General features: G+C 38.9%; 1 protein-coding gene across 1 annotated transcript; it reads left to right on the top strand.

Annotated features, from left to right (window-relative positions):
- The first annotated feature begins 3,774 nt into the window (after positions 1–3,774).
- LOC149237347 (uncharacterized) lies at positions 3,775–12,232 on the top strand. Its single transcript, XM_089372635.1, has 6 exons — positions 3,775–4,000; positions 4,133–4,369; positions 4,634–4,795; positions 10,010–11,457; positions 11,546–11,831; positions 11,916–12,232. The coding sequence occupies exons 1-6, from the start codon at positions 3,781–3,783 to the stop codon at positions 12,023–12,025; spliced, it is 2,463 nt and encodes an 820-aa protein (XP_089228761.1). The 5' UTR covers positions 3,775–3,780; the 3' UTR covers positions 12,026–12,232.
- The last annotated feature ends 9,460 nt before the right edge of the window (positions 12,233–21,692 follow it).

The following is a 21,692-nucleotide window of genomic DNA, read 5'->3' as shown; positions in this document are numbered from 1 at the left end:
ATTCCTACGGCTACAACCATATAAACAAATGTCCCTCAGGCAAGCTAAGAAGGATAATAAATTATCACCAAAGTATTATTGTCCGTACAAGGTGTTGAAAAGATTGGTACTATGGCATACAAATTGGAGCTTCTTGCAGCTTCCCGAGTGCACCCAGTTTTATATGTTTCATGTTTAAAGAAGGTTATAGGTGACAAACTCCCAGTTCAAACAATATTGCCAGAACTTGACAAGGAAGGAAAAATCATATTGGAACCGGAATTAGTCACATAAACAAGAACTCGACAGCTACGAAATTGATCAATTTTGGAGTATATCATCAAGTGGAAGAACTTATCGGCTGAAGATTCCACATGGGAGGATGAGAACTTTATACGGAAGCATCCATAACTACTCAAGCATTGAGAACAACACTTTTCAGAAGGAGAGGGGCATGTTAGGTCCCTATAATACCAGTGATTCCCCCATTACTATTGTCATTGTAGCCTTATTGTTATTATTGTGCCCTTATTGTCCCCATATTGTTATTAGTGTGCCCCATAGAAACCCGCTATTGTTATTGTTGTGCCCTTATATTATTACTGTTATGTCGGCTTGATTATATTGTGACCCCTCAGACTCCTATATATAGAATGGAGGTTTAGTCATTTGTATCATCCAAGAATTGTTCATTTGTGTAATGTAAAGGAGGTTGCCCCCTCGAAGAGGCTGAATTCTAAGGCGTTGATCTATCTTTTCTATCTTTTTGTGAGCTGGTTTCATAACAATGTGGCATTTAACATGACTAAACCTAGGTTGGTGGCTCCCATAGTAAGAGCGCTCGCCATGCCACACGCTTCCCATGCTATGCCATGTGGACAGGCCAACCTTTACCTTGAGGCCCCTCACCTCCCACCCCACACAAAATCTTCGCATGCGAATAATATCTTCTACCAAAAGATGACTGCCGAAAAGACCTGTCATGTCGATAATACCCTCTTGTTCCATGCTATCACAAGGACCTTGGAGCATCTGTCTGGGAGGCTTACCAAAGTTATAAAAAGATATGGCCAATGACCTTTACTTTCAAAAGTAAATTTTTAATTTAAAAATATACAATTAAAAGTTTAAAGATATTTTTCAAGATATCTACGAGGAGGCCAATCCGAAACTTAAATATAAAGAAGAATTTAGTACTTTCTTATAAATTTTATTGTGATAGAGATATCATTGCACATTTCTTTGTAATTGGTATTTACAAAATTTATGGCCAAGTGCATAAAAGTTTCAATTGCTAATTGAGAGACCGACAATGTTAGAGATGTGTTGGAGCAATCATTCGAAAAGTAAAAATATCATTCTCACCTCAATTGTGTGGTTGATATTCTGGCATGACAAAACTACTGCTCAAAAAAGACCATACTTTTACCGCATAGTTTTTACTAGTGAAAATGGAGTTTAAAGGCCAAACTTTTATTGCTTAGTCTTTATCAATGAAAATGGAGTTTAGGTCTAGTGTTTGCAGCTAGAGGATAATGTTCTTATAAGACCGATGAAACGGGATAAAGAAAAAGTATCAAAAGATGAAAATATGGAAATTTTAAATTCGCCCAAACTATAAGAATGTTGGGATATTCCTATACACTCTAGATGACGAGAGACTCCACAAGGATGGTCACCTTATAAAAACACCTATGACATAATTAATGGTAAATTAAATCAAGTTTTTAATCACATGAAAGTAAATTTTAGAAAAATCTTTCATGCAATAAGTAAATTACTGTAGATGAGTTTAGACGGATTCTTATGTTATAGCGCCGCGGCTGTGAGGACCTCTTTGATCAAGTACTAATGAATGACAAGACCTTATGAATAACTGTGCAAGGAGATGCACATGGAAGGGTTAACAAAAATCCAGGGATTAGCTATTCTTATAGTGATGCTTTAGAAGAATAGTGGCTTTTCGTAATTATTGTGCACGAAACTGTTGGGATATAAAGGTTATATAAAGGTTAAGATTAGATCCCAGAAATTAAGAATTTAATATTTTGATACTGTTGGGATATAAAGGTTAAGATTAGATCCCAGAAATTAAGAATTTAATATTTTGTTTTTTTTTTATAATTTAGTGAAATCTCATTTTTACGGCTTAAATTATAATTTTGAATATATATATAAATAAATTTTAGATTATCTTAATATTTAAAATTTAAAAAATTTTAAGCTATTTAAATAATTCAAAATTAATTATTTAAATTTATGAATTCAACAGAGTATTATACTGGTTAAAGTTAAAGTTTTGAATCGCTCAAACTAAAATAATAAATGTAAATACTTTATCTAAATTGGCTTTGCATATATCACAAACACATATTCTTAACTAAGTATAAATTTGAAGAGCACCGTTATTTTTCAAGTAATTTTTTTTATTAGGTTTTTTTTTAAACAACCTTTCCCATGAAGTTCAATATTATTTTTATTTATCATTTTTATATTATATATTATATGTGTTTTTTTGCTAATTATTTAGTTGCAAACATAAAAGTCATTTTTAAATTCTAAATTAACAATAAAATATTGTTCAACAAACTAGATGCACATACTTTATAATACTTTGGAAAAATCAGACATATTTAATAGTTTTGATTCAAAGATCTATGTACTTTATGTACTATTATATGATTTCAAAGATTCTACCGATCATTGTCAAACATTTTTGAAAAATTCTCAAATAGCTTGGTCAAATCTATTAACTTTGTTAAATCTATGAGTTGGGCATGTTGAATGTATGCCAATTTTTAAACTTCATGATTTTGTGTTTAGACTTTGAATGAATAGAGAGACTTTTTAACAAACCCAAAAATTCAATAGAGATAAGTCTATATTTTTCTAAAAATCTCCTAACACTATAAAAACATTTTAAACTGATCTTACCATCTCATCTTAAAATCTTAGTATTTATGATATTTATGTGTACCACATTATTTATTACTGATTTTTGAATCTTAATATTTATATGTACCAGATTATGTGTTTACTTATTTTTGAAATATCTTATTTGAAATTGCTCACACCGTGCTCATGCCTACACACCCATCTAACTGACGTTTTTAAAAATTAAGTAACTTGTAAAATAATCAGTGTTTTAAGCAAAATAAAATATTCCATATTTTATAATTAAATAAGCAAAATACAGATAAATATCTTTAAATTGAAAGCTTACTTTTAATCATCAAATAAATATTTTTAAATTTATATATATATATGTCCTATTGTGTCTTGGCTAGAAGAGTAGGCGACCCCATTGCACGTAGCCTAAGTTTATAGTGGCAGCAGGTGAGATTTGATCCTCGGTCTGTTCAAAGTAACTTTCACCAGTTACCGATTATCCTAAATTTATAAAAAATAAAAAAAATAAATAAATATTCAAACGATAAAACACTAATTGCCATTTTCCCGAGTGATAGACGAGTATAGTTTCCCATGTACAATAATATTTAACTTTGACGAGTTCACCAGTTACCAATTATCCTAAATTTTAAAAAATAAATAAATAAATAAATAAATATTCAAACGATAAAACACTAATTGCCATTTTCCCGAGTGGTAGACGAGTATAGTTTCCCATGTGCAATAATATTTAACTTTGACGAGTATAGTTTCCCCTGTGCAATGATATTTAACTATGAGATTTTTCGGATGCCCCACATTTGTGTCCGCGTGTCCATAAATCTGACACGTCGCATTACAAATGCCAGGTGCCAAATTAGTAAACCATACGCTTTGGCTGCGTGTTATGTCATGATCACTATGGATCTGATAAGGACGGAACTTCAGAACTTCACTCTGTCTGAGATACATTTTGAGCACCAGAAGTTTGGAATTCGTTCAGAAGTGCTAGTCTTGCCAAGTGCAGAAGGATTTAATCAGAATTTGTTTCTTAGCAGTATAATGGCTCAGCTTGAACGCAAGCTGCGGGATGTTGAAGATTCGCCAGATGCTCACGTGAAGGTTACTCCCGGTATTCATATCTACTCTGCTGCTCCTCTTCTCTGTAATTTTTTCTGTAATTGTCGTCAATGGATATGTTGTCGCCTGTGTGTATTTTTTTCCTATAATTTTTCTCACATATTGCAAACGAACGTCGCAATAGATCATCAACTTGGCGTTGCCAATGGTTTGGAACCACCGAAGGAGCAAGATGGATTGACAACGACGGCACCATCAGCAACATATACCTTGAAGAACCATGAAAATGATGTAACCAACCGTTTAAAACAGGAGACCAGCCGATTAAAACAGCAGATATTTGAAGTGCAGGACGCTGGCTACGAGGAGGAAGACTATATTGTAGTCGACGATGAGCAATCTGGTCTTCATTATTATAATAGTAAGATGAAAGTTCTGTTATGAAAAACATTTTATTTTAGTTCTAATGTCTGAGTTCACAACGGTTTGTGATTGTGATTGGATTCCAAAATATTCATAAAATCGGTAGGATGTTTTATTTTTGAAATCTGTCGTTGAAATCAGAATATTTTCGAAATCTCACATCTAAATTCAAATTGATCATCCATGGCCAATTTGAGATGATTGCCCGGGCTATAATTTTGTCTATGTTGTATTAATTGGCACATTTTCCCTTTTTCTACAGCTGAAGTTGTGCAGGATGAAGTCCTGAAAGCATTCTTAGGATTGGACACATTTGGCACTCGTGAGATCTTTAAAAAGGAGCACAAGGAGACCCAGGTTCCTGAGCCGACAAAAACAGATTGGACTGCAGCCGCGTCGAGCAGCTTATCTCCGCAAGACTATGGTACAGTAAACTGAGCTTCATCCTTACTCGTCTGGTTTGAAATAATGATTTTGAAATTTGAGTTGGGCAATGTTAATTTTATTTAATCCTCATTCATTTGCCTTAAAATCATGATAAATTTTCATTTGGGCAATGTTGAGTTTATTTCAATTAGCCTCTGTGGCAGCAGGACTTGCCTTGGAGTACAATATTCTTTTTTATCCTTTCATATTTTATTTTGATCTTCAACATGTTTCATATTTTATCTTTAACGTTTGGGCAACACTTAATTTCAATTGCATAGAGGATCAAATTCAACCTTCAATCATTGTTTCATTCTCTGCTCTGTATCTTTGGATTTCAACCTTCAAACTTCTCATGGTTTCTATCAGATATTGGAGGTTCCAGTCCTCTTTTATGTTATGCTGTATTGGGGGATTCTAATTTTATTATAGTTATGTGACTCGCTCGCTCTCCTGGGGCCAAGAGGCACTCCCTCCCTACTCCCTAGAAAAGCAGAGATGTTGTAAGAGAGATCATGTCAGCACGGACCATTGCAACAATCCCTATTCTTGGCTGTGGAGTTGCCTTTCTGCACGGAAGTGAGCCTTATCCGAGTTACAATATCTTTTCTTTTCAATACTGAACTGTAGAATCTTCCCCATACTGCTATGTAGAAAGTTACCTAAATATCTAAGACGCTCTAGTCATAAAGCAATCTTTCGCTCTAGTTATAAAGCAATCTTTCAATCTTTCGCTCCAGTTATAAAGCAATCTTCCGTTCCTTTCTGCAATGGAGTTTGAAATTTCTATGGGAGCTTCTGCAAATCACGATTGCCGTTACATTAAAATCCACAAGAGTTTGAATTCCAGATTACCGTTATCTTAAAACCAGCGAGAATTCGAAATTTCTATTGGAGTTTCTGGAAATCACGATTGCCGTTACATTAAAACCCGCAAGAGTTTGAATTCCAGATTGCCGTTATCCTAAAATCCGCAAGAGAGTTTGAAATTTCTATTGGAGTTTCTGGAAATCACGATCGCCGTTATGGAAATCACGATCGCCGTTACATTAAAACCCGCAAGAGTTTGAATTCCAGATTGCCGTTATCTTAAAACAACCCGCAAGAGTTTGAATTCCAGATTGCCGTCATCTTAAAACCCGCAAGAGTTTGAAATTTCTATTGGAGTCTCTGGAAACATTAAAACCCGCAAGAGTTTGAAATCCAGTGAATTCCAGATTTTGCCGGTACCTTAAAACCCGCAAGAGTTTGAAATTTGTATTGGAGTTCCCGGAAATCACTATTGCCGTTACATTGAAACCCGAAACCCAAGTGTTAGTTAATGGAGTTTCTGGAAATCACGTGAGTTTGAAATTTTTATTGGAGTTCCTGGAAATCACTATTGCCATTACATTAAAACCCGAAACCCGCAAGTGTTAGTTAATGGAACCGGCAAGTGTTAGTTAATGGAGTTTCTGGAAATCACGATTGCCATTACATTAAACCTGCAAGAGTTTGAATTCAAGTTTGAATTCTAGATTGCTCTTACGTTAAAACCCGCAAGAGTTTGTTAGTTAATGGAGTTTCTGGAAATCACGACTGCCATTACATTAAACCTGCAAGAGTTTGAATTCAAGTTTGAATTCTAGATTGCTCTTACGTTAAAACCTGAAATTTCTATTGGAGTTCTTGGAAATTCTTGGAAATTACTATTTCCATTACATTAAAACCCGGAAGTGTTAGTTAATGGATCCACCAGAGAGTTAATGGATCCACGAGAGGTAATGGATCCACGAGAGGCAGTGCATTCATGATCCACGAGAGGCGGTTTAGCACATGGATTCATGTCCAATTGGCTGCCTTTGGGTTAACCTTCCAATGAGATTCATGTCCAATTCGCTGCTTTCTGGTTAACCTTCCAATGAGATATAGGCAATATACTCCAATGGATCCACGAGAGGCAGTGCATTCATGATCCACGAGAGGCGGTTTAGCACATGGATTCATGTCCAATTGGCTGCCTTTGGGTTAACCTTCCAATGAGATTCATGTCCAATTCACTGCTTTCTGGTTAACCTTCCAATGAGATATAGGCAATATACTCCAATTCGCTGCTTTCTGGTTAACCTTCCAATGAGATATAGGCAATATACCACAGCAAAAGGCCATGGTGTGGATGCAACATTTAGCTCCGGCTTTATCGAAACTTCTATTGTTTGCAGTGATATTACTCACTTGTCCAATTGTGGTTGAACAGTTCTCAGAGGAGCACACACGAGGAGCGTTTGTTTATTCAATGTCCAACCATCTCCCCTAGTTCAAGATTTGATACACGAGGAGTTCAAGATTTGAGTAGTTCCAGTTCTCAGAGGAGCACACACGAGGAGCGTTTGTTTATTCAATGTCCAACCATCTCCCCTAGTTCAAGCTCTCCCAGTTCAAGATTTGACAAACACGAGTTCAAGATTTGAGTAGTTCTCATAGGAGCACACACGAGGAGCGTTGGTTTTTTCAATGTTCAACCATTTCCCCTAGTTCGAGTTCTCCCACTTTGAGATTCGAACTCACTTGATTCGAACTCAAGACTTTTGGTTTTAGATTTTTGGTTCGATACCACTCGTTGGAATCATGATTGTAGTTACACTAAAACCTCGCTAGTGCTAGTTACACTAAAACCTCGCTAGTGCTAGTAAATGGATGTATCCCCAAAAGTTTTGACCACTTCCAAAAGTTAACGATTGTAGTTACACTAAAACCCGTTAGTGCTAGTAAACAGATATTCGAGACCTCGTCTCGAATCTCCCACACTGTGATTCAAACTCAAGACCTTTGGCTCTAATACCACTAGTTGGAATCACGAATGTTGTTACACTTCATGATTGTCGTTACACTAAAACCCCGTAGGTGCTAGTAAACAGAGACAAAGTTAATGGATCCACGAGAGGTGTGATTCGAACTCGAGACTTTTAGTGCACCGTTACACCCATGATTGTCGTTACACCAAAACCCCTAGGTGAATGGTTACACCTCACGATTGTCGTTACACCAAAACCCCTAGGTGCATGGTTACACCTCACGATTGTCGTTACACCAAAACCCCTAGGTGCATCGTTACACCTCATGATTGTTGTTACACGAAAGCCCCTAGGTGCACCATTACACCTCACGATTGTTGTTACACCTCATGATTGTTGTTACACCAAAACCTCTCAGACGCGAGTAAATGGACGCATCGCCAAAGTTAACGGATCCACGAGAGGTGTGATTCAAACAAAATTCAAACTTGAGACCTTTGGTGCTAGTAAACCGACGTATTGCCAAAGTTAATGGATCTACGAAGGTGTGATTCGAACTCGAGACTTTTGGCGAGCCAATACCACTTGTTGGAATCACGATTATCGTTATACCAAAACCCGCAGGTGCTAGTAAACGGTCGCATCACCAAAGTTAACAGATCTACTAGGATGTGCTAGTAAACCAAAGTTAACAGATCTACTAGGATGTGCTACTAGTAAACCAAACTTAACAGATCTACTAGGATGTGTTAGTAAACGGACACGTCCCCAAAATTAATAGAGTTAATAGATTTACTAGGATCTCCTACTATGATCGGCTAGTAAACATATGAGGGAGTGATTCGAACTCGACCTTTGGCGGTCCAATACCACTTGTTGACATGATTGTCGTCACACCAAAACCTGCAGGTGCTAGTAAATGGTCGCATCACCAAAGTTAACAGATCTACTAGGATCTCCTACTAGGATTTGCTAGTAAATGGATGCGTCACCAAAATTAATAGAGTTAACAGAGCTATTAGGATCTCCTATTAGGATCTCCCTAGTACGTGTCGTCAAAATTTCAAAATTAATAAAATTAATAGATACACAAGAGGCGGTTAACAAGAGGCCGTTAAGCACATGTCACGAAACACACAGAATGTCCAACAACATGAGTATGAGTTTGGGTTACCACATGTAAAATTCCACCGTAACTTTTGATTATGCTCGAGTTTGGTCGACTTAATCTCTCCATAACTTGCATCAGGGCAGCTTAATGTTGGTCAAATTCAGTTTCAAATTCTTCATAAAAATGAAATCCCTTTGGCAAAGATTAGCTTTTACCTTCGTCTTAATCCGAAGAGCTAATAGCTTACTACCTCCTCTTCTGAAGGGCTGAGTAGCATTCTTACTCCTAATCTAAGGGCCTAATGCAACCGTTTAGTTTATCGCAAACACTTTCCAACTACCTCATGCCAAAATGTTGGGTGACGTGCAGAGCTTGATCCTGGGAACAGTGAACCTTGCAGGATATGCCATCTGCGCGACGGCAACCTGCCACCTGTGGGGTTAAATCGTGAAGCTCAACTCAGGTTTGAACCGATGGGATTAAACCCAGTTTGAAACAATCGGGTGCAAAGTGCTTCACACCTTTGTGTCGAGAGTTCAGATCCTTAGTCAGGGTTCAAATCTTATGTGTCACCGCAGTTTCTCAGGGTTCAAATCTTATGTGTCACCGCAGTTTCTCATCCTTGGCCAATGTTCACTCTAAGGTTCAATCTCATCAGGAAATTAACTTTGTCAAATCAGGTTCCATAATGATACCAACAGTCTCAGGTAACATGTTAATAGAAATAACCCTTAGATTATAGGGATTAGTAGACTTCGCAGTTTCTCAGGGTTCAACCGCAGTTTCTCATCCTTGGCCAATGTCCACTCTAAGGTTCAATCTCGTCAGGAATTTAACTTTGTCAAACCAGGTTCCATAATGATACCAACAGTCTCAGGTAACATGTTAATAGAAATAACCCTTACATTATAGGGATTAGTAGACACTGATGTCAATGGTCTTTGGATTTGGTCGATTCGCATTACCTAACACAAAAGCTTTGCAGGTGTGTCATGCCTGGGTCCATTCCCGGCTATGGCTTCTATGTCAGAATCCCTGAAGCTAAGTGTGTCCTACCTGGGTCCATTCCCGGCTATGGCTTCACCCTCAGAATCCACGAAGCTGTATGTCCCAGAGGCGATTCCTTGGTCCTCAATGGGGCAAAAAACATAAAAAATGTTGACTGGTCTCTGTGAAAAAAACGGGTGCAAAGTTCGAACAGATACTCTGATATACCGTTATTATGCCATGAAGATAGTGTACTGTTGCAGCTGGTAGATGAATTCCTATTAGGGATGTTCGAATATTGATGCAGTCTGATTCATTGCTTCGCTCCTTACTGATGCAGGTGCAGAGTGTGCGAGTGGTAATGGTTTCTTCGACTCCATCCACGCCCTTAGCGTCGCTGCACAAGACCTAGAAGGCGAGACAAGCCTCGAGAGTACGTCTGTACAGGTTGGTCCGGCTAAAAACATAGAGAAACAAGAGAAGAGAAGCTCTGGTACTGGTCTGGTCAATTCCTATCCCGGTACTGGACCCAGGGCCGACAATGCAAATTCTGAAACTGCCCTGCCTGGTTCCTCTGCCATTTCTGATAAACCGATGGAAAAAGATGATGAAAATGTACGGCTGAGAGATAACGGCCAGGAACCTGATCATGCACAACAGCAAAAGTCGTCAGATACAGGACAGGGCCAGGAGGAGGATTTCAGGGCTCAACCAGCCAGCGATGCAGAGTATTTTTCGTCTCCAATCCCCGAGAAAGGAATTGTGCGGACGACTCCTAAGGAACAAACCATCAAAAGCCCCTTACAGGATAAGGGCAGCGCTGATACTGGTCTGGTCTATTCCCATCCCAGTACTGAACCCAATGACTTGATCACAACAATGGAGCCACGCAGGAATGACGAACATAAAGCCAATAATGCAAATTCTGAAACTGCCTCGCCTGATTCGTCTCCAGTCCCTGAGAAAGAAATTGTGCATACGACTCTAGAGGTTGAACAGACCATCGAAACCCCAATTGAAGAAGATCCCGAGTTCGCAACCATCAGAGAATCGTTCTATGATGTTGAAGCTCCTGATAATATGCAGAGATCCGATGTAGGTCAAGAGGACGACTCTCACACAACAATGGAGCCACCCAGGAATGACGAACATAAAGCCAATAATGCAAATTCTGAAACTGCCTCGCCTGATTTGTCTCCAGTCCCTAAGAAAGAAATTGTGCAGACGACTCCAGAGGCTGAACAGACCATCGAAATCCCAATTGAAGAAGATCCCGAGTTCGCAACCATCAGAGAATCGTTCTATCATGTTGAAGCTCCTGATAATATGCACAGATCCGATGTAGTAGGTCAAGAGGACGAATCTCACACAACAACGGAGCCACCCAGGAATGACGAACATAAAGCCAATAATGCAAATTCTGAGACTGCCTCGCCTGATTCGTCTCCAGTCCCTGAGAAAGAAATTGTGCATACGACTCCAGAGGTTGAACAGACCATCGAAACCCCAATTGAAGAAGATCCCGAGTTCGCAACCATCAGAGAATCGTTCTATTATGTTGAAGCTCCTGATAATATGCAGAGATCCGATGTAGGTCAAGAGGGCGAATCTCACGGACAAGACGAATCGGGGAGATCGGATTCCGGCAAGGTTCGGTTAGTACCTCTCCCTGACAATGCCCTAATCTCTGAAGAAGCCATGAAGCCCGCCGAGGAGAAACCAAATACTGTAGAAGGTCGGCGCGATGGAGATGCAGAAATTGCTAGCAGAAAGCAAGAGGAATTCGAGGTAAGCTGATCGATTTCTTTGAAGGATTAATTCTGTTGGAAGTTTCTTGTGTTCTTGAATAAGAGACTAATATTCATTGATGATCCAGGCTGGAGAAACTGAGGAACAAAAATCTTATGATTATCAGAAAAGCTATTCAGAGAAGATTTACGACACAGCGTCAGGTGCAGCCCACGCGGTTGCCTCAAAGCTCGGGTATGGCGCTGCAGAAGGGCAATCTGATGAAACTGACTCTGTCAAAGAGGGGACGGATAAAGGGAGGAAAGGCATCGTAGAACGAGCGGGTGGGGCGGTGGCTTCCTTTTTAGGCATAAAGCACCAGGAGGAGGATGGCCACCAGTCCCCTCATGATATGCAAGAACAAGAACAAGCAGGTCTCTGTCTGTATTTATGTTGGTTTGCCATAGTTAATCTTTAATTTATTCAAATAAGTTTTAATTTTAACTTTTGGGATGCAGAAGAGGAGGATGAGGAAACGGTTGAACCACAGTTTTGGGATGCAGAGGCCGAGGCCGAGGCCGAGGCAGAGGCAGATAATGTGGATACAGTTGAAGCACAGACACAATAGGCATCATTGCAAGTCTAGGCGTTACTGAGACTTGAAAATAGTACCATTGTATTTCAGTAAAGTTTCTCAAAGAAAAGGTATTAAGCAAATACTCCTGGATCTGTGGGTAACTATACTTGCACGTGGATTGTATATTTATTAGGTTAGTGTGTGTCAGGATTGCCATATTGATCCCAACCCTGCGAAGAATTATCTATGATCAGTTTAGAGATAAGTATTATAATAGCTTTCATTGTTAACCTCCTTTCAATCTTCTAAATTTATTTGAATGGGTCAAAGGCAAAGTGATGAACCATCCAAAATTTGGGACTTCGGTTCTTTTAAAAAGATAACGAGTTTGAAAACAGATTGGATCCAAAGGTGAAAATCATGGATTAAGGGAAAGGGAACATCATGGATTAAGGGAAAGGGAAATATCGGAAATATCATGTTAGAGGTTTAAATGTTGTGTTAATTTTTTTTTTGTAGTGGGGTGAATAATAGACTCTTAAATATGAAAATAGGAGTCTTACTAAGCTTGCAAAAAAATATGGTTAGATTTTAGGCTTTTGCTGAACTATAATGTAGTCAGAGTGTCTTTTGGATTAATCAAATTAAGGTTATTTGGTCAATCAACTAATGTGCTTCATCTTAAATACAAAGATGAAAAAACCCATAAATCCTTGAATAAATAGCAACAACAAATTAATTTGTTTCCAACCAATTACTATGATTCATCATTAGGTCTTTTGGATTAATCAAATTAATGTTATTTGGTCAATCAACTAATGTGCTTCATCTTAAATAGGGAAAGGGAACATCATGGATTAAGGGAAAGGGAAATATCGGAAATATCATGTTAGAGGTTTAAATGTTGTGTTAATTTTTTTTTTAGTGGGGTGAATAATAGACTCTTAAATATGAAAATAGGAGTCTTACTAAGCTTGCAAAAAAATATGGTTAGATTTTAGGCTTTTGCTGATCTATAATGTAATCAGAGTGTCTTTTGGATTAATCAAATTAAGGTTATTTTGTCAATCAACTAATGTGCTTCATCTTAAATACAAAGATGAAAAAACCCATAAATCCTTGAATAAATAGCAACAACAAATTAATTTGTTTCCAACCAATTACTATGATTCATCATTAGGTCTTTTGGATTAATCAAATTAATGTTATTTGGTCAATCAACTAATGTGCTTCATCTTAAATACAAAGATGAAAAAACCCATAAATCCTTGAATAAATAGCAACAACAAATTAATTTGTTTCCAACCAATTACTATGATTCATTAGGACTTTAGGGAAAAGGGAAATCAGAGTGTCTTTTGGATTAATCAAATCAATGTTATTTGGTCAATCAACTAATGTACTTCATCTTAAATACAAAGATGAAAAAACCCATAAATCCTAATGAATAAATAGCAACAACAAATTAATTTGTTTCCAACCAATTACTATGATTCAATTACTATGATTCATTAGGATTTTAGGGAAAAGGGAAATATCATTACTATGATTCATTAGGACATTAGGATTTTAGGGAAAAGGGAAATATCATTACTATGATTCATTAGGATTTTACGGAAAAGGGAAATATCATGGGTAGAGGTTTAAATTTTGTGTTATTCTCTTTGTAATGGGATGAATAATGGACATGTAAACATGAAAATAGGAGTTTTACTAAGCTTGCAAAAAAAATTATTGTAAGATTTTAGGCTTTTGCTGATCTATAATGTAATCGACATGTCTTTTGGATTAATCACATCAATGTTATTTGGTCAATTAATAATGTAATCGACATGTCTTTTTGATTAATCACATCAATGTTATTTGGTCAATCAACTAATGTAATTGACATGTCTTTTGGATTAATCACATCAATATTATTTGGTGAATCAACTAATATGGTTTATTTATTTTAAAGACAAGTGGAAAAACCCATAAATCTTAATGAATAAATAGCAAGAAATCAATTGATTTCCAATCAATTACTAGCAACAAATTAATTGATTTCCAACCAATTATTATGATTCATTAGGTTTTTTTCCAATCTGGAAAACGCTTTCTTGTCATTAGGAGTACATTCTCTGTGGATATGACTAGATTACTTGAATTTTCAAGCAAAAACAACTTTTATACCGAAAATGTAATTCACAAGTGTTATAGAGAATTGGATTGCGTGGAAGCAGGGGTACACCCGCAGGAGCCAGCTGCGGAGAATAGAGATTCCTTGGAAATATTAATTCATAATTCATAATAGAGATTCCTTGGAAATATTAATTCATAATTCATAATATTGGGTCAGATTTTTTCTTTTCAATTCCATCAGCAAATTAACATTATAATGTTTATTATCACTGTAAAAACCTACACATACACACCAAAATTAACATGAAAAAATTAACACTATCATGTGACTTCATGTGACTGTGAAAACCCAACACATACGCACTCGGATTATGATTATTATCACTGTAAAAGCCTACACATACACACCAAAATTAACATGAAAAAATTAACACTATGATTTCATGTGACTGTGAAAACCCAACACATACACACTCGGATTATGTTTCTCTTCACTAAAATGAAGAAAATCTCAATAAAAGTAATTTAATCTACCCACATACAATTTCACACTCGGATTATGTTTCTCTTCACTAAAATGAAGAAAATCTCAATAAAAGTAATTTAATCTACCCACATACAATTTCATGGCATAATGATTAGCTTTTATTCATTATGCTTGATTGGCTTGAATTTTCAAGCCAAAGCAAGATTATGTTTTCATATGACATTATGTTTATGTTTTCATATGACATTATGTTTCTCTTCACTAAAATGAAGAAAATCTCAATAAAAGTAATTTAATCTACCCGCATAGAATTTCATGGAATAATGATTAGCTTTTATTCATTATGCTTGATTGGCTTGAATTTTCAAGCTAAAGCAAGAAAATCTCAATAAAAGTAATTTAATCTACCGCATAGAATTTCATGGAATAATGATTAGCTTTTATTCATTATGCTTGATTGGCTTGAATTTTCAAGCCAAAGCAAGATTATGTTTTCATATGACTGAAAACCCACATACACGATCAGATTATGTTTCTCTTTCACTAAAATGAAGAAAAAATAATTATGTTTCTCTTTCACTAAAATGAAGAAAGGAATTTCATGAACAGAATCTACCCACAAAGAATTTCATGGAATAATGATTATCTTGAATTTATTCCTTAGAATTTCAGGGAATAATGATTAGCTAGAATTTATTCATTATGATTTGCTTAATTTTCAAGCCATATGTTTTCATATGACATTATGTTTCGCTTCACTAAAATGAAGAAAATCTCAATAAAAGTAATTTAATTTACCCAGATAGAATTTCATGGAATAATGATTAGCTTTTATTCATTATGCTTGATTGGCTTGAATTTTCAAGCCAAAGCAAGATTATGTTTTCATATGACTTTCATTATGCTTGATTGGCTTGAATTTTCAAGCCAAAGCAAGATTATGTTTTCATACGACTGAAAACCCGCATACACGCTCAGATTATGTTTCTCTTTCACTAAAATGAAGAAAAAATAATTCCACAAATAAAAGAAATTTCATGAACAGAATCTACCCACAAAGAATTTCATGGAATAATGATTAGCTTGAATTTATTCCTTAGAATTTCAGGGAATAATGATTAGCTTGAATTTATTCATTATGATTTGCTTGAATTTTCAAGCCAAAGCAAGATTATGTTTCTCTTCACTACCATGAAGAAAATCATTAGTTTGAATTTATTCATTAGAATTTCATGGAATAATGATTAGCTTGAATTTATTCATTATGATTTGCTTAAATTTTCAAGCCAAAGCAAGATTATGTTTCTCTTCACTACCATAAAGAAAATCTATTTCACAAATAAAAGGAATTTCATGAACAGAATCTACCCACAAATGGAATTTCATGGAATAATGATTAGCTTTTTTCAGAAAGAAAAGCTTTATATTATATTGAGGCAATATATACAAAATAGATATGATGGATCTGTTAAAAGATCAATGGATGATCGTCTGAAAGAGAGACAGACAGAATAGATCTGATGGATTTGTTGCAAAGATCGCCTGAGAGAAGACTGATAGTCAAAATACATAAGCATCAAAGGATGGTAGAAAAAAACCAAAAGGGGTTGCCTGCAGAGACAGCCATGATAATAGAGACAAAAAAACCACAAAGGTTCAGCTTCAGCGGCTTGGAGAAAAGAGAGCAGAGAAAAGAGATAGAACATATATGGAGGAGAGGTTTGAGTCGTCAAAATTTTTTTTGTTCCTCCATTTCCAGAGGCTCCATAAAGCGATGGGAAGGATTGGACGAAGGGAGGCATTCTGTCTTCCCCACCATGCAAAAGCAGCATCTACAGAAATGAAGCAAAGGTGCGGAAAGGAGAAGAGCAGTGCTAGATCGAACCAGATTTGTTGGGAAACTGTACATTTGAAAAACAGGTGAAAATTGGTTTCCTCCTCCAGCTTGCAGAGGGCGCATCTACTGGGCCCATGCCAAGAGCGCTTTCTTAAGGCCTCCCAAGTCAGATTTTTGTTGAAGAACACCAGCCAAGAGAATAAGGTCACTTTGAGGGGGCAGCCTAGATTCCACCAGAGTACAGGAAAACGCTTGCAATTCAGTCTATTTGAGAATGATATAAGATCCATATAAATGTCCTTGACAATTGCTTGAGAGGAGGAAGGAGATAAGGACCAGACCAAATGGTCATCATCAGCGGAACGCACTATACCACCCTGAAGGAGAGAGTTTTTAAGAATATCCCATTGAGGGGACAGCTCCAGAGGAATGCCAATGTCGAGAGCGTCCATGAGCGCTGGAGAGGGGCCTCTCCAATCCTTGATAACTTTGTCCCATGAGAAAAAGCCAGCTCTGTGTAGGTGGAATAGGATAGAAGAAGGAACAAAAAGATTACCCCTGAAACCTGCAAAAGAATCTATGCCGATGAGAACCTTCCGACCTGAGTAAATTTGCCATTTGAGTTTGCTGAGGAAATAACGCTGGATCCGCCTGAAGCTAAGCCATATAGCAGACCCGTGCTGCAACCCAATTGAATGAAACCTGAACCAGAACTCAATGCCTCGACCTTTTTGGTATTTATGGCGGATAATATCACTCCAGGGGTTGGTGCCGAAAATGCCTCTCCAGAGGGATTTACAGAGAAGAGCAGTCCCAAAGAGTTTTATGTCCAACAGGCCCCAACCGCCTTGCTTTTTTGGCAGTGTTAAGAGATCCAGCTTCGCAAGATGCATTTTACGCCTTTCAGCTTTTGCTCCCCATATGAAATTGGTTGTAATTCTGTTGATGGCTTGGATGATGCAAGCCGGGAGGAGATAGAGGTGGCCCCAGAAAACCGAAAGCTGCGATAAAACCGATTTAACAAGCACAACCCTGCCGCCCAGAGAAAGGGATCTGAATTCCCACAGAGCAATCTTGCAGAAGAAACGATCAATAAGCCATCGCCAGTCCGACGTCCTGTAGGCCTTTGCTTTGAGGCGAAAACCAAGGTACTTAAAACCATCAGACAGAAGTCTGGATTCGATTCCAAGAAGCTGTGTTATCCAGGAAATCAGAGCGTCATCCGAGCCGTTATGGAAGAGAATCGATTTGGCTTTATTGATGGCCAGGCCCGAGGCTTTTTGAAAACGGTCCAACATTGATTTAATGCACAGCCATGTAGTCCTGGATAGCATAGCGAATAAGAGAATATCGTCTACAAACAGGTTATGGGAGATATGGATATGTTTGCACACCCTGACCGGAGAAAAATCTTTTAACTCCACTGCATGGTTGATGTGAAGGCTCAAAGCATCGATGGCCAAGATAAAAAGGAGGGGCGACAGCGGGCAGCCCTGCCGGAGGCCCCTTTCGGCCTGAAAGAACTGAGAAGGCCAGCCATTGATCAAAATGGCGTAGTTGACAGTTTCAATACAGCCCATAATCCATCGAATGGCACCCGGATTCATCCCAATTTTGGCTAAAAGACATTGTAGATATCCCCAGTCTAAGACGTCAAAGGCCCTCTGCAGGTCGATTTTCAGAATGGCTGCCCTGGAGTTGTGCACAGACATGGAATGAAGGCATTCTTGCGCACAGGCCACTGCATCATGGATATTTCGGCCCTTTAAAAAGGCGTGTTGATTTGAAGAGAGATGAAATGCCAGAGTGCTTTTAATCCTAGCTGCAATGATTTTAGTGATGATCTTGAAGGAGATGTTGCAGAGGGAGATAGGGCGGAAATCCAGGAAGGATTCAGGCTCGTCCTTCTTGGGGATAAGGGCAATCAGAGTGGACGAAAGATGGCTGTGAATGTTGCCTGAGAGTCTGGAACCCTCCACCATACCCAGCAAGTCATCTTTAAAGAGGTCAAAAAAATGGATAAGAAAATCTATTGACCATCCATCGGGCCCCGGGGCCTTGTCCTTTTTGAAGGATTTCATGGCCGAAAGGAGCTCGTCTTCATCAACAGGGCGGAACAGTGCCTCATTCTTTTCTTGATCAAACATCACTGGCATCAGGTCGATTCCCCATCTTATATCGCTGAAGCAGCTTTCATTGGATCTACTGTATTGCTTTTTGAAAAAGCTTACAGCCAGCTCTGAGATGTCTTCTTGGGAGACCGCATAACCACCGTGTTCATCCTTGATTCTCCATATGAAATTCCTTTCCCTCCTTGCATTGGCGAAGTTATGGAAAAATTTCGTGTTTTTATCACCCTCATGCAACCATATGGCTCGGCTTTTGAGCCTCCATTTAGATTCTTCTTGTTTCAGCAAACAGAATCTCTTATTTTCCAGCTCTCTGATGCGGCATTTTGTTTCAAAAGAGCATGTGGAGAAGTCAGTCGATTCCAGCATCTGGTCCAATTCCTGTTGAATCCGTTGAAGATTTTCTTTGTCCTGCTGGTGCTTTCGAAACTGCCATTTTTTCACCATATCCCTGATCTCAGCCAGTTTTTCCCTGAAAGTTGTAAAAATAAATTGTTTGTCCCGGCCTTTGATTTCTTGCCATGCATTCTGAATGAAGGTGTTGAAAGCAGAGTCAAGAAGGAGACTGTTGTCGAACTTAAAGGAGTAGCCTTTTCTGAATATTTTCGCAGGCCAAGATATAAGGATAGGAAAATGGTCCGATATCATGACATTCTCCACCGAGAGCTTTGGCATACCCATTTTGTCGATAAGACTAAAATGAATAAACATTCTATCAAGCCTTTTGGCTATATAGGCTTTTCCAATCCTGCCGTTTGACCAGGTCGGCTTTCTTTTGGCAGGAATAATGTCAACCATGTTCTTATTGATCATCTCAGAGTTGATGAGGTCCGCCAAACAATTGTTTATCTTCCCCTGTCCCCAGACCTCGTTGGAATACAATGCTACATTGGAGTCGCCTGCAATGAGAAGATTGTTCATATTGAAAAGCTCGGATGCAAAAAACCTGGTCCAGAAAGGGGTTCGAGTCTTATATGGAGCGTAGAGGTTGAGGATGTTGATCGGAACATCTACTCCTCTGATAGAAGCCGATATTAGAATTCCTGCAAAACACCTGTATGCCTTGGCTTTGACCTTGGTAGGGTCCCATAAGGTAATCATACCGCCTGATAATCCATTTGCCTCTGTAGCGGCCATGTGCCATGTAGGCATCATTTTCCTGAAATACAACAAGGAGTCCTCCTTCCTGTGCATGGTTTCCTGGATAAGAATGATTGAAGCCCTGGAATGAAAAAAGAAACTTTTTAGCGTGATGAATTTTGGGTCCACGCCGAGGCCCCGAATGTTGAAAGATATGATGGGGATCATTTGGAGGGAGATGCAGCCTGGCTCGCTCTAAGGGGCTGAGAATTGGAAGCATCGATAATGGGGATCTCAACAAGTGACATATTCCTGATACCTTCATTTGACAGAAAAGATCTGCCCCGGAAGTGACGACTGCTACCTCTTCCTTTCTTCCGGACAGTGATATTTTTAGCCGATTCTGGGCTGATAACAGGCGAGGCTGGCCCAGGCTTATGGACCGAGAGAGGTACCAGTTCAAGGGAGTCTCGGCTGAGCAAAAGGTCAAGGTCACTGTCAATGAGATTAACAGGAGAAGAAACAGGAGAGTTAGGAGGGGTCGGATGGGCACATTGCGATTTCCCTTTCCTGTCTATGTGAAGGGGATGCGGAGACGAAGACGAGATGGGAATAGGAATGGAGCCGACAGAGAAGTCTTTTCGGTTTGAAGGCCCTGGAAGAGAGTCCGATATAAAGTCCTTCTGATGCATGGGGGGCGGAGAAGGAACAGGGGGGCCTCTGTAGGCTCAGAAAACGGAGATACGCGGCAGCCTGAATCGTCACAGATGATCGGGCAATTTGAGGGAGGCGGGCTGCATTGAGAGTGGATTTTTAACGGAGGAGGTGGGGGGTTGTGAAGTGGAATAGAAGATGAGGGCGATGATTGACTGCCGCTAAGGAAGGATTTTTTGTTGCGCCTCCTATGTTCATATAATTTAGCACTAGGGCAGTTTTTGACCAAATGACCAGTTCTTTTACAGGCTGCACACCTAAACGGAATCCCCCAAAAATCTAATCTCTGGTTAATGACCTGATCCCTCCAACTGATCTCAATATGATCGGGATAGCCGCCCTTAAAAGGTTTCTGTATTAGAATCCAGGCAATGCGCTTGTCACGTTCACCCAGACACCAGGGGTCGACGTAAACGAAACGCCCAATGGCATTACCTATCAGTTCTAGAGATTCATTTGACCAAAGTTCCAGAGGAAGATTGGGGCATTTGAGCCAGATAAGGTTGTTAACCGGAGTGTTTTTCAGAGGGTTGAACCCTATGTACCACTTGTATAATGCGAGGAAACTTCGCTTGAAAACCCAAGGTCGGCTTCGGATAATTTCAGCATCTTCAGCGCAGAGGAAATGGAAACAGTACCAGTCTCGCATAAGGCTGGATATTACCGGAACGTAACCTATGACCGGTTTCCAGAATTTAGCCAGCCAGATCCTCATATCCTCGTCAGACATTTCAGGAAAATGCCATTTTCCGATGAGTGCATTCTGCTGAAGGCTATCGATCCTCTCATCCAGCTGGGCAATCTCAATGCGGAGCGCCCGAGGGGGAAGTGAAGTGTTGGCAGGTTTGTGCTGCTTATTTGAGTTGCCACCTGTGTTGTTGATGTGCGAAGAGCCCTTTGACATTGATGGCTTGACAACAAGGCTGTCCAGGGATGCCAGGGCGGCAGCTGACCAAGCATTTTCCGCGTTGACAGCAGCCTTGACAAGTTCTTCAGGTGCAATGGAGTCATAAACTCCCTCCATGCACCGCCAAAAGGGGAGAAAACGAGGAAAAGTACAGTCGGGAAGGATCGATAGTTATGAATGGGTACAGATATTTGTCAAAGCCAACCACCTTTACGGCACTGCTACATAGATAGTAATGACCAGAATATAAGAACAAGAGAGGGAGGACAAAGGAAGGTGCAGCAGGGTACGGGGATTTCTACTTCCGAGACTAGAAGGTATGATCCTATGCACTTCAAAATCCCGAAACGGATATATTCGTACCGGGGATTTATTGGAGCATAATGCCTGGACAAGATAGCGATGGCCGGAAAATTTGAATTGGTCGGGAAGTGACGTAGCTT

Source organism: Pinus tabuliformis, chromosome 8 (genome assembly GCF_031772625.1).
Source record: "Pinus tabuliformis cultivar Carrire ecotype Pingquan chromosome 8, CPIR1, whole genome shotgun sequence".
NCBI lineage: Eukaryota > Viridiplantae > Streptophyta > Pinopsida > Pinales > Pinaceae > Pinus > Pinus tabuliformis.
Note: the sequence above shows the minus strand (reverse complement) of the source record. Positions and strands in the feature narration are given on the sequence as shown.

What these genes read in the sequence shown, in the direction of transcription:
- LOC149237347 (XM_089372635.1), top strand. Translation starts at nt 3,781, where the DNA reads ATGATCACTATGGATCTGATAAGGACGGAACTTCAGAACTTCACTCTG. An exon ending in CTTATCTCCGCAAGACTATG is followed by an intron (nt 4,796 to 10,009) that starts GTACAGTAAACT and finishes TTACTGATGCAG; the next exon opens with GTGCAGAGTGTGCGAGTGGT. An exon ending in GAAAGCAAGAGGAATTCGAG is followed by an intron (nt 11,458 to 11,545) that starts GTAAGCTGATCG and finishes TTGATGATCCAG; the next exon opens with GCTGGAGAAACTGAGGAACA.